Source organism: Leucoraja erinacea, chromosome 29, assembly GCF_028641065.1.
Source record: "Leucoraja erinacea ecotype New England chromosome 29, Leri_hhj_1, whole genome shotgun sequence".
Taxonomy (NCBI): Eukaryota; Metazoa; Chordata; class Chondrichthyes; order Rajiformes; family Rajidae; genus Leucoraja; species Leucoraja erinaceus.
In genome coordinates, this window is record NC_073405.1 from 23755727 (window position 1) to 23771869 (window position 16143).

At 40.4% G+C, this 16143-nt stretch overlaps 1 protein-coding gene across 2 annotated transcripts in view; it reads left to right on the top strand.

Annotated features, from left to right (window-relative positions):
- The window catches only part of theg (theg spermatid protein), a 39779-nt gene extending 24391 nt beyond the window's left edge, over positions 1-15388 (top strand). The window contains exons 10-11 of one of the 2 annotated variants that reach the window (XM_055658908.1): positions 13805-13985; positions 14772-15388. In XM_055658908.1, the coding sequence (XP_055514883.1) occupies positions 13805-13985; positions 14772-15022 (432 nt within the window). In that variant the 3' untranslated portion in view covers positions 15023-15388. Of the gene's footprint in view, positions 1-4539; positions 4846-13804; positions 13986-14771 lie in introns of those variants that run through there. The other variant, XM_055658909.1, reaches the window with a different exon arrangement.
- The last annotated feature ends 755 nt before the right edge of the window (positions 15389-16143 follow it).

Genomic DNA, 16143 nt, shown 5'->3' on the forward strand with positions numbered 1-16143 from the left:
AAACAGGCCCTTCAGCCCATTGAGTCTACACCGGCCATCAATTGCCTGTTAACACTAATACAATGTTATCCCACTTTCTCATCCACTGCCTGCACACTAGGGGCAATTTACAGAGGCCAATTTACCCACAAATCTGTACGTCTTTGGTATATGGGAGTCAATTGGAGCACCCAGAGTAAACCCACACGGTCACAGGGAGAATGTACAAACTACACATGGACAGCACGGGTCTCTGGCACACTACCTGTGATGTCACAGTGTTTCGTGTTTGTATATGCAGCTGTGTTTCTGAATGCAATTCTAATATTTTAAAATTATTTATTTCAAAGTGAATGGCTTTACTTTTCTCAACATAGTAATCCATTGGACGTCTTCTTCTTTAACAAACCTATCCTGTCTATATCACTTTGGCTTACTTTCCCACTTAATTTTGTACTGTTAGCAATCTTGGAACTAATAACCTCAATCTATTAATTTACAATCCATATTATTGACTTCAATATATAAGACTACTTAGCAGAGTGTTACTCCGCAGAGAAAAGCCTGCCAAACTGGAAATTATCAATTTATTTTTTCTCTGACTTTACCAATCCTGATTACTGCTAATTTATTGTCCACGATACATTTTATTAAGCAACCTTTTGTGTAGCACATTATTGAATGCCTCTTGAAATTCCAAATATATGCATTTTCTTCTACTCTATCCTATCTTTATGGCGACTTTTATTGATATCCAAAACCCATGCAATCCTCATGTGAAAATAAGTGAAAATAAAAGTAATTTAATCTAATACTATACCTGACCTCATTAGTTAGCTACAGATGGATCATTTCCTGTGATGGTTTATTTCCCAATGTAAAACACATTTGCTGAGAATTATTTTATGATGTACCATTACACCTTTGAATCTAATTTGTTCTCGGAGTGTTACTTCAATGAATTTGTCCTCTGAATTACTTTTGATAATTTGGTTATTTGTTAGGGTGGCACAGTGACACAACTGGTAAAGCCGCTGCTTCATAATGCCAGAGACCAGGGTTCAATCCTGATCTTGGGTTTTGTCGGTGTGGAGTTTACACGTTCTCCATGTGACAACGCAGATTTCCTCCGGGTGCTCCGGTTTCCTTCCACATCCCAAAAGATGTATGGATTGATAGGCAAAATGACTCTGTGTGGGTGAACGGTAGAATCGGGGGGGAATTGATAATAATTTGAAGTGAATAAAAATTGGATTATATTAGCGAAGAATTTGTGTAAAACTTTTGTTAATAGTCAGTGTAGTCAGTCTAGGTCTCTACTGCACCACAAAATGCGCAATTACTTCTGCTTGTGCGGCCTTGGAAGCAGAAACATTGCCCTTCAGTCGCTGCGTATTTGAAATCACAATTACATTTGTACTTTTTAACACCATTTACATGTTGAAAAGGATTGATTCCAAGCTCTTCAGCAAACCCCGTGGGAAGTAAGTGCTGATCTGCTCCACATTTCTAACATTACTCACAGACTAACAGGCAGATCTGCAAATGCACCAGGTTTTTATTGTGCACAAATATCACTTCTTCAGCACTCCAGACTTTGAACTACATTTCCAGCATCTTTACTTTATTTGCGTCTCTTCTGGTAATTTCACATATTTACTCAAGTTCTCCTACTGACACCTCTTCCAGACCATTTTTTTTATTATTCACTATTGCCTTTATCAATCACTTTCATCCAACTTTTGGTTTAGTTCAGTGTGGAGTTACAGCACGGAAACAGGCCCTTCGGCCCACCAAGTCCGCACCGACTAGTGATCCCCTCACAGCAACACTTTCCTACACACAGTATGGACAATGTACAATTATACCAAACCAATTAACCTACAAACCTGTACGTCTCTTACAGTGTGGGAGAAAACCGGAGATCTGGGAGAAAACCCATATAGGTCGTGGGAGAACGTGCAAACTCCCTACAGACAAGCATCTCTGTCATGTCTCCTGTCATTATTTATTTATCTGGCTTTCTGACCTATTATAGTCATTCCCTTTTTTTTCCTTTTCACTTCTCCACCCCCTTACCTGACGCAAAACGTCACCCATCTTTTTACTCCAGAGATGATGCCTGACCTGCTGAGTTACTTCAGCACTTTGTGTCTACCTTTGGTATATACCAGCATCTGCAGTTCCTTTCCACCCATCTATTACTTTCACTATGATGAATGCATTCACTGGCTGTAGCAATGTTACAAAATTTTGAGATTTAAAAAATCAAGTCTGCAATTTATCCCATCAGACAAAGCATAACAATAAGTTTAATTTGACACCTAATTCACTTTCATATCTCAAGTAATAAAAAAGTTATGGCCATTTTCATACTCGGAAATTAGCATCTTGTTCCCTATTGATTTTCTATGGACATAACAAAAAAGCTGTGATCGTGGACAGTCAAAAGCCCATAACCTTCTTAAAAATTAAGAGAACTGAATGAAATTTTCAATTATCATAGATTGAAACATTCTGAAACAAATATAAAATAATCTTACTTGGATGACCTGAAATTAAAGCATATAATTAGTTAGTTACCCAATTGTAGCTAATTTCAAACTTCAATTACTAGATCTAAACATCTATCCATTTCTTAATAAATGATTAACATTTTTAAATAGCCCAAGTGTCCAAATAATATTCACAAATAATTCACAATAAAACATGATTTTTAAATCTCATTTACATCAATTTATAGGCCAAATGGAAGGAATTTAGTGTTCAATTGCTGTAAATTAAAGTCAATTTAAATCGGCTTTCTAGTGGGTTCCTGTGAACGCGCTGGTTTAGAACGTTCACATTGCGCTGGATTTGTGCCCTCAAGTGCCCAGAAAAATATTGCGGGATATAAAGAGCCCAAAATGAACTACTCGCTATAGAAAACTTTATATACAGGGTTATATACAAGCCCCATTTAATGTAAAAATAAGGTACATACCTTTAATTGTTTGCTTTATAAAACCCTGGGGCTGCGAAAGGTTGCGGGTTGAGAGAGTGATTTTTAAACTACTATAACTATTATACAAGGCCATAAAAACTAATAATACCTTTTGCGACGGGGTCTTTCAGCGATTTTCCGTTAATGATTTACTAGGCTGAACATTTTCGATTGCAACAGCCTAGTAAAAATCGCGTTTTAAACCTGCCCCCTCTAAACAGCGCCAAAATCGCGCACACGGGGTAGGGCAGATGCTCAGCCACGATTCAGGTAGGTTTTGTAACATACCTACTGGCTGGGTTTTCACCCTTCTCTGAGACAGAGAATTCTGAAGATGCACCATTCTCAGAATTAAGACGTTTTTGTCAATATCAGTCCACAATGATCTACCCCTTTTGTGAGACTATGATTCCTCTTTGTAGATTCCTTAATAAAAAAAAACATCCTCCTCACATTTACCCAATCAAACCATCAAAAAATGTCATACATTTCAATGAGGGAATCTCAATGAAGAGAGCTCAATCATCCTCACGTAACAGGAGCACCATCCCAGCAACCAACTGGTGAATCTTTAGAAACAAGGTCTGAAGAAAAACAACATGTTAATCGGGAATTAAAACATTGTTGACACATTCACATGTTGCCCAATTATATTTCTAGTAGCTCAAATGCCTGGCAATGTAACTGAAATTAAGTGCCTATCTAAATAGCCAGTCTAAAGTTGCTGAAGAATTGATGCTTTAGCAGCTTAGAGGAATATGCCCATTATAAAAATTGGCATATCCATATCTGGAGTCTTCAATTACCATGCGACATGGAGGGAAAACAAAGCACGGCAAGTTTTCTGGATTAGGATCTGCTGATGTCAAAGTCGTAGTGCTACCAGTGCAAACTACCAGTTCCAAGAGTCCAGAGGGAGTGTTTAATTGTCCTATGTACTGACAGCATAACAATGAAATTCTTACTTGCTGCAGCTCTACAGGCCAATAAACGCAGTGACGCAGAGATAATATGTAAGAATAAAAAATACAGTAAATTAATAACTAAGATTAGATAACCATAATAGTGCAAAGACCAAAGTCTGTAGTGCAACCAAAGACACATTCCAAAGAAGATCATGATCTGAGCTTCGTGTTGTGCAGTGTTCAAGAGCTTGATGGTTAGTGGGAAGAACCTCTTCTTGAACATGGTAGCCCCCGTTTTTAGACTCGTATACCTTTTCCCAATAGTAACAAAATGAGAGTGTGGCCAGGGTGGTGAAGAGGATGAAAACAATCATGTATATCAGGAATATGATGAATATCATATCTGCAAATTGGGATGTCTAGGAGTGGCATTTAAAAATATTAAACAAGGCCTATGTGCTAATGTGTACATAACCAGTTCAGGCACAGCAGCAACTCCGGTAAAATGAATGAATTTATTTTAGTGTTCTATTTCAATGGCAAATCATCAGATTATTACAGATTAGTACAGACTTAAATCCATGGAGTAATTTCATCAGTATGCTGTACTAAATGTTCCAGTTGGCAGAACATCAACAGAGCTCTAACCTTTACCTTTTGTAATATTAACAGTCTGTCCGGTAGGATGGCTTGAAGCATTTCTGCGAGGATCTGAAAAACATAACGAAGAACTATGAACGCCAGTGACAGATCATAAGCAGAGGATGAAGACCTTAAGTGGAGATGTAATTCAACACAATGCCACAGGTCTGAAAAGACAAAGATATCATGAGTTTGAAAGGAAATAAGAAAGTATCTTAACATGGAGAATTAGAAATAATTATGAAAATACCATGAAGTGTATTTAATTTTAAAATTGTGTACTCTGGATCTTTTACTATCAAAGGATTTCTCAGGAATAAAAAACTTAAAAAAATCTATGCCTGAAAGCCAATCATTTCAAAGAAGTGGAATTCAAAAGCAAGCAAGATTCAAGATTCAAGATTCAAGATAGATTTAATTGTCACATGTGCCTGATGGCACAGTGAAATGAATTACCATACAGCCATACAATAAAAATCAACAGGACACAACACACTATAGGGTTTAACATAAAACATCCCCACACAGCAGAATCAATGTTTCCCACTGTGTGGGAAGGCACCAAAGTCAAGATAAGGATTGATGATCAATGCAAAACCATTTTATCACCAATTACAAAGAATTTAATGTCTGAAGAAATGAATACTACTGTCGAGCATAAAAGCATAAAAGAATATTCCGGAAGCCATCCATATTGGCACAATTTGTTGGGCCAAATGGAGAAAACAGATACCCATTATCGGCAAGAAAAAAATGATTCAAACCAAAGCCGTCTACCATGGGACACTGCACAAACCTTCCAAGTAGTGCATCAGCTTCCTAATGAATGGGAAGTGTGCTGATGAGAGAGATTAAAAGTACACTGCCCATTGTAGTAGAATCAACAATGGTTATTATTATACACCAAACTACCACCTTCATGGGCTGGCAATGAACCAACAAAAATGCTGGAGAAACTCAGCGGGTGAGGCAGCATCTATGAAGCGAAGGAATAGGTGATGTTTCGGGTCGAGACCCTCCTTCAGACTGAGAGTTGGAGGAAAGGGAAACAAGAGATATAGACGGTGGTGTAGAGAGATATAGAACAAATTAATGAAAGATATGCAAAAAAGTCATGATGATAAAGGAAACATCCCATTGTTAGCTGTTTGCTCGGTGAGAACGAGAAGCTGGTGCGACTTGGGTGGGGGAGGGATGGGGAGAGAGGGAATGCAGGGGTTACTTGAAGTAAGATAAATCAATAATCTTAACACTGGGTTATAAATTGCAAATGAAATATGAGATGCTGTTCCATTTCTATTGATCATCTGTACTATATTATACATGATGGAAATTTGATAACATTTAAGTAGACTATCCTCCATCATATCTTCGCCCATATCTAGACCACCAAATAAAGCAGCAAATCAATGTAATAAATGTGCATCTTTCAAAAGGAAGAGGTTTCAACCAAAATGTTTGAATTATTATAAATCCTTAATACGCACCAAAGTTTCAATGCGAGCCTGCCTGAGGTCCACATGCTTCGTAATTAATAAAACATAGTATTTGATAAAATGGCAATTTGGGTCATTTGATGTCCTGAATTGGTAATTTCAGGTCAGCCAGGATGGAGGAAAGTGGAGGGAACTCTTTGCCGTACTAATGACATGGAGTTAAGTCTGCTTTCTTCAGTCAGCTTTAATATATCTGTTGATGGGTTTTGCTTCTGAATTACAAGGACAGTGAGTAGCAAGCGGCTGTTGAATCCCTGTCAACAACAAGAGAGTTTGAGTGTCATGTCCTCAAGTGATTCCCATCAGCTTCCACAATCCTTTAATTAATAGGAAAATAATACATGGCATCAAAGGGTAACTAGGTCTCATGGAAACACTAACACAAATAGTGATCTCTCGTGGAGGATGGTCACATTCATTTTGTGAATCTCATGCAAAGTTTGTAAGCACTCATGTGGACAAGTTCAACAGATAGTTGTGTGAATGGTGAATAATATTGTATCATTACACATCTACACTTCACGCTGCCTTACAAGGCCACCCGAATAATTACGGACCAGTCTCACCCTGGTCACTCCCTCTTCTCCCCTCTCCCACAAGGCCAGAGGTACAGATGTTTGAAAACACATCACCTCCAGATTCAGGAACAATTTCTTCCCAGCTGTTATCAGGCAACTGAACAGTCCTCTCACCAGCCAGCGTGTGGTCCTGACCTCCAATTTACCTCATTGGAGACGTTTGAACTATCTTTAATCGGACTTCATTGAACTTAGTGAAGTTTTATCTTGCATTAAATGTTGTATCCTTCAGGCTTTACCTGTGCACTATGGATGGCTTGATTGTATTCATGGATAGTCTTTTCCTTGACTGGACAGCACCCAAACAAAAGCTTTTCACTGTACCTCGGTACACGTGACAATACTAAACAAAGCTAAATACTCTTGAAAATAATGTCAAAATCTTTGATAAATCCTTTCTGATACAGACATAAACTTTCTGCACTTACTGTTCATGGTAGAGAGCCTCTTTGTTACCAGACTGTCAAGTTTCAGCCTGAGGTTCGAAGAAGGGCACCTTTCCATTTATTTTGTTTTTTTTATGGTTATCCCTTGTGAAACGTGGAGTAAAGCTGCCAGATATGTTTGGGTGAAACTCATCTTAGCATCTGTGGTGTAGAGCAGATAAATTGTCAGTCTGACTAACATTCTATAAGGGAGAAAAATCAAGTTGAAAATTTAATAAGGGTTGATTGCTTATTGTCTGTCTGATATTCCCTTTGACGAGTTCCATTTTGCTCTGAACACTGCATTTCTAGAAAGTCCTACTTAATTCAACAGTCTGCTGGAAGATGTCAGCGAGTCAGGCAGGATCTGTTGAGGGAAAAGGGCAGTCAAGGTTTCTGGATACTCGAAGGATCCCGACCCAAAACATTGTCTGTCCATTTCCCACCACAGATGCAACCTGACCCACTTAGTTCCTTTCGCAGTTTGTTGCTCCAGATTCCAGTATCTGCAGTCTCTCATGGCTCAAACTGCCAATATAGTTGATTTGATAACATAGTAAAGGCAGCACAATGGCGCAGCGTTAGAGTTGTTGCCTTACAGCACCAAAGGCCCAGGTTTGATCCTGACTACGATTGCCTTCTGCACGTAGTGCACGTTCTCCCTGTGACCGTGTGGGTTTTCTTTGGGTGCTCTGGTTTCCTCCCACATTTCAAAGACGTGCAGGTTTGTAGGTTAATTGGCTTCTGTAAATTGTCCCTGGTGTGTAGGATAGAACTAGTGTACGGGGTGATAGTTGGCTGGTGCAGACTCGGTGGGCCAAAGGGCCTGTTTCCACACTGTATCTCTAGATCTGAAGAGCTAAAAAACTAATTGTCGCTATACGTCTGTAGTGCAACCAAGGACATATAGTAGATCATAGTCGCTGAGGTTTGTGCTGCGTAGTGTTCAAGAGCCTTGGCGGTTGCCGGTATGAAGCTGTTCTAGAACTTGAACATTTTAAATCTCGCTCTGGAGGTAGTGCCTTGAAAATTAGTTGAACAGTCAATTGTTGAAAATAAGCCACTGAACAGTCAATTTCACTTTGTATAAAACACCATCAATGTATTGATGAGTCTCCAAAATCATGGACAAGCAAGAGTTAGACATGATTATTTCAAAGGCTTTGCACAAGAAACTGTGACTAATAAGGTTAATGATTATAGACCCAAGTGAGCTGGTCGTGCTGTACAACATTAGTATGTAAATTGAGACCACAATTAATCTAAAATGTAAATAAATAGCTTACGTTGTGCAATTCTACCACAAACCTTCCTGCTTTATCATGAAAGGGTGATCTAAGACAGATAATTGAAGTATCTTCACTTCCTTATACTATTTCCTGCCACAACAGTCATTTTGCGCAGGTTTTTAACTATTCAGAAGAAATGCCCATCTGTGTGCCCAACATGAAAATATCAAATGCAGTAATGAACTGTGGGATGATAGACACAAAATGCTGGAGTAACTCAGCAGGCCAGGCAGCATCCCTGGAGAAACGTTTGGGGTTAAGACCCCTTTTCAGACCAAGAATGACTCGACCCGAAACGTCACCTCATTTTCTCCAGAGATGCTGCCTGACCCGCTGAGTTACTCCAGAATGTTGTGCCTTTCTTCAGTGTAAACCACCATCTGCAGTTCCTTCCGACACAATGAATTGTGGTATCTTTACTTAGCTAGTACTGAGAAATTTGTGAGGGACTATTGTAAATTGCATGTAACGAAAACGGCTGAGCACCTTTTGTTTTTAAATCTTTATCACATAATGAACTGAAGGTACAAGGCTCGAAGATTTCCAAACTTCACTGATCGTACACTTTAAATTGCAGCTTGAATTTCCTGTTCAAATTTTACAATATTTATCATTTTCTACTTACGTAGTCTAGAATTTTAAAATGAAGCTTTTTGCATCCCTTCAGTTTAGTTAAGTTCTGACTTGGCGACCGTTTCACTGAACACCTACGTTTGGTCCGCCATTGGATCTCCCGGTTGCGAACCATTTTAATACCCCTTCGCAATCCCACACTGATCTTTCTATCCTATGCCTCTTCACTGTCAGAGTGAGGCCACACGCAAACTAGAGGAACAGCACCTCATAATACACTTGGGTAGCTTACAACCCAACAGTATGAACTGGTCAATTCTCCAATTTTACATAACCTCTAACTAATCCCCTCTCCCTTTCTCCCCCACAAACCCCCTTATGCTCCCCCCCTCCCCTGTGCACCACTTGGTGACTTGCCATGCTTTGTCCTACCTCTCCCCTGTTCCAGCTCAAAATAGTGGGAAACAGAAGCCAATATTAACAAGGCTCAGGAAAGAAATGACTAATGAATAAAAGTGATGCAAGAAAGAGTGCTGGGGAGTTTAAACAAGCAGTTGGTTTATATAAAGCCTTACAAATTAAAAAGTTCCTTCAGGATAAGTAAAATAGTAAATAACAACAGTAATTGTATTTTGAGTATATTCTTTCTTAATTGAGTTAATTTAAAAAGTAGAGGCATATCAGAGCACTTCAGGCATATGAAAGCACATATGTGGGTAATGTGGAATCTTTCCATATGCGAGACAACACCTTGAGGAGATGACATCACTGAAGGTTGAAAATGACATCACTGAAGGTTGAAAATGACATCACTGGAGGTTGGAGATGACATCACTGGAGGTTGGAGATGACATCACTGGAGGTTGGTTGGAGACGACATCACTGGAGGTTGGAGATGACATCGCTGGAGTTGGAGATGACATCACTGGAGGTTGGAGATGACATCACTGGAGGTTGGAGATGACATAATCAGAGGCTGGAGATGACATCATCGGATGTTGGAGATGTTGCTGGATGTTGGAGATTACATCACTGGAGGTTGGAGATGACATCACGGAAAGCTGATGACATCACTGGATGATGGAGATGACATCACTGGAGGATAGAGATGACATCACTGGAGGTTGTAGAGGACATCACTGGAGATTGAATGTTTCTTAGTGGCATGTTTCATGAAGTGAACACACTGCAGGTGAAGAGAAAGCAGACAGAGAAGGAATAGATGACTACCAAACAGAGAAACAGGAGGAAGGTAGTCCAGTAATCTCCACGGGTCATTGTACTCTCTAACATGCATTCATTGCTGAATATTGATGGGAAAGACTATCCTAAAGAGTACAACCACAGCCTGTTCTATAACCACCATGAGCGGAACAGCTGTACAAGCTTGGAGGAGAAAGGTCAAGAATGCAATAGTTATGGGAGGATTCTACGGTAGATTCTGTAGATATAACTGCAGTTGCAGAACTGTTTCCAGGATGTTATGCGACCTCCCTGGTGCCAATGTTAAGGATATCTCTGAATGCTGGAGAATCTGGAGGGGGAAGATGAACAGTCAGAGGTTGGGGTCCATATTAGTATCAATGACAAAGATAGTAAAAGATATTGAGATCCTGCTGGAAGATTTTAAGTAGCTTGCACAGAGAATGAAAAGCAAGATTTCAAAGGCAGTAATCTGCAAACCACTCCATGTGCTTCAGTGAAGGCCTCACGATGGTGCAGCGGTAGAGTTGATGCCTTATGGTGCCCAGAGACCCGGGTTCGATCCTGACTATGTGTGTTGTCTGTACGGAGTTTGTATGTTCCCCCTGTGACGGCATGTGTTTTCTCTGGGTACTCCAGTTTCCTCCCACACTCCAAAGACGTACAGGCTTCTCGGTTAACTGGCTTCGGTAAAAATTATAAATTGTCCCCGGGGTGTTGGATAGCATCAGTGTGGTGATCGCTGGTGTTTTTCAAACTGGATGAATGTGTATAGTGGAATTCCCTAAGGGTTAGTGCCAGAACTGCTGATTTCCATTGTATATATATATTAATGGTTTAGACATGGGTTTACAATTTACAAATCTGCAGATGACAAAACATTAGGAGGGTTGGTAAATGGGAGGATAATTGTTGTGACTGTGACTGAGCCACTGCAGACCTGAGCTGGTGGATGTGCAAGGTTTTTATTCATCGCAAGAAGCAGGCATTTTCTTGCAGACATTCTGAGTTCGAATCACTCCAAACTCAAAGAACATTGATGTTAACTATGCTAAAGATCAAAGATAACAACTTGATTCAATATAATTTCAATTGCTACGATTGTTTATTTCAATATTTTGAGTCCAACAAACAATTCCAGCAAATTACATATTTACAATGGGAGCCCACTAACTAACATTCCTGAGTTTTCAAATACCTTTGTTGGTACAAAGTAATTCACATGGATACACGTGAATTATTTTAACCAAAAGAAAGGTCCCGACTGGAAATGACGCCTATTCAATCCCAGCACAGATGCTGCCTGACCCACTGAGTAACATAACCCTATTATTTTACCATTGGTTGATGCGTACATCTCATATTCGTCTCGACCCGAAACATTGCCAATCCATTCCCTCCACAGATGCTGCCTGACCCGTTGAGTTCTTCACAGCACTTTGTAAAGGTATCTGATGCCTGGTTTTATGTAGGATAATGGACTGGAATTGAATACTTTATTGTCACCCGTGACTAGGCACTGGGAAATTCCTTGCTTGCATACCCCATGTATACAAATAACGGCCAACTACAGCGTTGACAAGGTTATAAAGCATGTCGGCTCCTCCTTTTGTTCTCCCCCCCCCCACAATGAACATAACCCCATTATTTCATCTTTGTTTGATATATCCATCTCATAGTCGTTGTGACCCGAAACGTCACCTATCCATGTTCTTCAGAGATGCTGCCTGACCCGCTGAGTTACTCCACCATTTTGTGTCCTTTCATCCCAGAATCATGTCATTTTCTGAACTGTATCTCTTGAGCAGTCTCTTGTGGTGGGCTGGTAGCTTAAATCCTATATACATGACCCATTTACAGAGCTATCAAAACTGATTAATGCTTGTAGTTTAAATTTGAACAGGTTTTCTTTTTTATTTATATTAATGCCTGCTCTCCATATAATTACTGAAGGATGTCTTCCGATATGTAACAGTCCCTGGCAGTAATTAACTTCAAGGCATTGTACAAGGTGCTAGTAGAATGGACAAATAGCTGGCAGATTAAATTGAACGTGAAGAAATGTAAAGTGTTGAACTTTGCTGGGAAAAATCAGGAAAGACATCTAGTGGGGACAATAGTAGAAGGGGTGGCGAAGGAGAAACTGTTCCCTTTAATAAGAAAATGGTGACAGGAAGAAAAATAATGAAACTGCAACTGGTTGGGGTGTGAAATGTTTTGACTGAGGTATTGGTTTAGGCTACTTCAATTACAGTGCTCAAAAGCCAAGTACCTGGAAGGAAAGCATTTGTGGGGCTATTGGAGAATAGACTTGGAATTGCTATAATGTTCCAGGTTCAGGTTTATTTTCCTATGCAGAGTATGTTGAGGTGCTGGTACAATTAAAAACCTTACTTGCAGCAGCATCACAGGCACAAAGACTCAAACACACAAAAACAAATTAATCATAAAGTACACCTGAAATACTGAAAGAATGAAGACTGTGCAAAAAAAAAAACATTTGTGCAAAAGTACAAGTAGAAAATAACAGCAGTCCATAGTAATGTAAGAGGTGGAGCAGTGCTATGTTGGCAAGATGGGATTATAGTTGTGCAGGTTTGTTCAAGAACATGACAGATGCAGGAAAGTAGCTGTTCTTCAGCTTGATGGTGTGTTACTTCAGGCTTCTGTACCTCCTGCCTGATGATAGCAGTGAGAAAAGGGCATGAACTGGATGGTGGGGATCCTCACTAACAAATCCCACCTTCTTGAGGCACCGCATCATGTAGATGCTTTTAATGGAGGGGAGGGCTGTGCCCATGATCAACCTGGCTGAGACCACCACACTTTGAAGCCTATTGAATTCCTGCAAAATTATTACACAATCCCAGTACAGACCAAACAGGCTGAATTCTGGAAATGGTCAGCAGATCAGGCAGTGTCCATGGAAAGAGAAACACAGAGTCAATGTTTTCGGTCGAAGTTCCTTCATACAATTGGAAGTAGACAAAAGAACGTTAGGCTGTAAGGAATTTGCACAAAGGAATTACTTTAGTTTACTTTACTCTAGGGATACAGCGTGGACCACTTTGGCCCACTGAGTTCACACTGACCAGTGATCACCTTGTACACTAGCAAAATCCTACACGATAGGGAAAATTTACAATTTTTACTGAAGCCATGTATGTCTTTGGAGTGTGGGAGGAAACTGGAGCATCTGGAGAAAACCCATGTGGTCACAGGCAGAACGTACAAACTCCGTACAGACAGGATCGAACCCGGGTCATTGGCACTGTCCCTCTGAGATATCTGCACTCTTCCTATCGAGCGTATTGACCATCCCATCAAGGACTCAGTGTGGTCTACTATCTTACATTCTCGTACTTAATATGATCATGCCTGATGTGTGGGATTGTCACTGAACAGTATGCATAATAAAAACAATTTCATCGTACTTAGGTACACTGACACTAAAATACCATTGAACCGTTGAGTTTTATCACAACACCAGTGGCAACAGCTCCTACTCTGAACTCTTGAAACCTCTTTCTGATTTATTTTCCTCTGTTGACTATGTTGACCAAAACCCACCTCTGTGAACGTCTTTGATTATCTGCCATTATATGTGGCTTGGTTTCACATTGTATTTGATAAGACTCCATCTGTGTTAAAATGTTACATTTTCTTGTGAAAGTAGCAGCAGAAATTCCAGGCCGCTTCATTCTAGTCTCATCTTGTGATTTTCACACCAGATCGGCGAGAGTTCTCCGTATGCTGAAACTTTACCTCGGACAGATTTTCTTGCTCAGCCCAAAGCCTATGTTAAACCACCTTCGAAGGAGACCTACCTGTGGGACTATCCCTACTGGGACCATGAGATAAGTGAGGCAACTAAGAACTATTCTGCATCCGAGAGGATTTTGAAATTAGCAAGTAAGAATATATCATATACAGGTCGTACTATCCGCTTTGCCGGAACAACAGAGGTCTTGGGGTTGGTGGGGGGGGGGGGGGGGGGGGGGTGGGTGTGGTGGTATGGGCAAGATATTGGCCTGAAAAGTCGGCCGCGGATGTTGGCTATGGGAATGGATCTGCGGGATCGAGCTGGCCGCAGGTGACAAATTCAACCACAAGCAAGTGTCGATGAGGTTGAGATCGCCCGCCTCACCCGGCCTAAGCGTCATATTATCAGGGGGGGGACTTCCGGGGGGGGGGGGGGATTTCAAGTGCACTCTGGTAATTTTCTCTGGATTAAATGAGGTGCCAGGCCACCAATTGCCGGAAAATCAGTGGTGGACCTGTAGGCCTGACGACTTCTGCTATAACGTGCATTGGATATAACACGATTGCTGAACACTAGGAAAACGTTTTCTGTTGCATGACCCTAATACGTTTTAATGTGAAAGATGGTCACAAAATGCTGGAGTAACTCAGACGGTGTGAAGAAGAGCCGTCCCAAAACGTCAGTTTCTCCAGAGATGCTGCCTGACCCACTGAGTTATTCCAGCATTTTTGTCAATCTTTGGTATAAACCAGCATCCCCTGTTCATTTTTTTTATTACGTTAGGTTATAATGCAATATTTATTGGGAACTAGAGAACCACTCAAAAGTTACTTTGGAAATATATTTTGAAAAAAAAAAATTCTACCTAACCATGCAAGTCTTTCTCATTTGCTAAGCTTAGTTCTACAAGGTAAATAATACTTTATATTTTATAGAGCCCAAGGGAGACTATGAAGGCTACGCTTTTGGCAAATCATTGGAGGAACCAATACCAGACAGTGTATTAAACTACTCAGCCACTGAAAAAATTCTAGGGCTTGCTCAACCAAAGGCCCATGCTGCAACGAGCAAGACTGAAAATCCATTCATAATTTCCGAGGCTGCGAAAAATGCTAATGCAACAGCAAGATTGGTGCAACTTGCCATTCCAATTCCAAGAAAAGTAACGAACAAGAAGTTGGGATAAATTTATTCCTGTCTAAAAAAAAACCTTTGCCTCCAAAGCATCCTTTGCCTTTGTACAATTGGGTTGTGCCTGCCACCTCTTTCCACTGAACTGATTGAACTGAAGGTTTGGGGATATTTTTAATGCAGTCTTGTTGTTATTGTGATGCATCTTGAATATATACAGTAGGCACTGCACTGTGCGGTGGTGGAGAAGCCCTCTGGACTGCACTTTTCTGCATTGACACCATAATCCGATTCTCTGCATATTAAGCATATCAGAACCTTTTTTAAGACAAAAAGGTGCCGGGATGCATATCAGTTAAAAATTAAGTTACATTTACCATTTTTTTTCGATCAATATAACCCCCTCTTTTGTTTTGATTTTGTGACCAATCAACTTCTAAACTAATAAACTACTAACTAAAAAGTATACAATCACACATGTTAAAAAATGTTTACATTTCAGAGGTGCTGGAATTCCAAATCATTACAGAGGAGAGGCTTTATCTGTGATAATGTGTACAGGTCTTGTTAATTAAGGAATTATAAACTTGTGATAGTTAGGAAGACTACTAGTGGAAATCTTTTAAGGGCCTGTCCCACTTGGGCGTCATTTGCGCATCACGCAGATGGCGCGAAGATTTTGTACATCCCAAAATCCTGGGGCACCGCGCATCACTGCCTACATCACCACGCTCCATACGCGCGTAATGCACACTATGCGCACATTACGTGCACGTCACGACGCGCGCGGCATGCGTCTGGACACGTAAATTATGTTGCGTAAATGACGCTCGTGGGACAGACCCTTTAGTCTCCATCTAGAATATCTGCAGTTGATGAGCCTTCAAACCATTGGTAAAGAACTCCAAAGATACATTGCTCTCTGTGTGACAAAAATTCTCCCCTAAATCCTGAATGGTTGACTCCCTAATTTCAGATGGTGACCCTTGACTCTGGACAATGAAGGCCAGAAGAGACATTACACTTGCAGATACCCTGTAAACCTACGCAATCATTTCATACATTTTGATGAGGTCTCTCTTCTTTATACACAAGAACATGTCTGGCCTGTTTGGTCTCTGTGGTGCAGAGGCACAGCTGGTAGAACTGCTGCCTCCCAGCACCAGAGATCCAAGT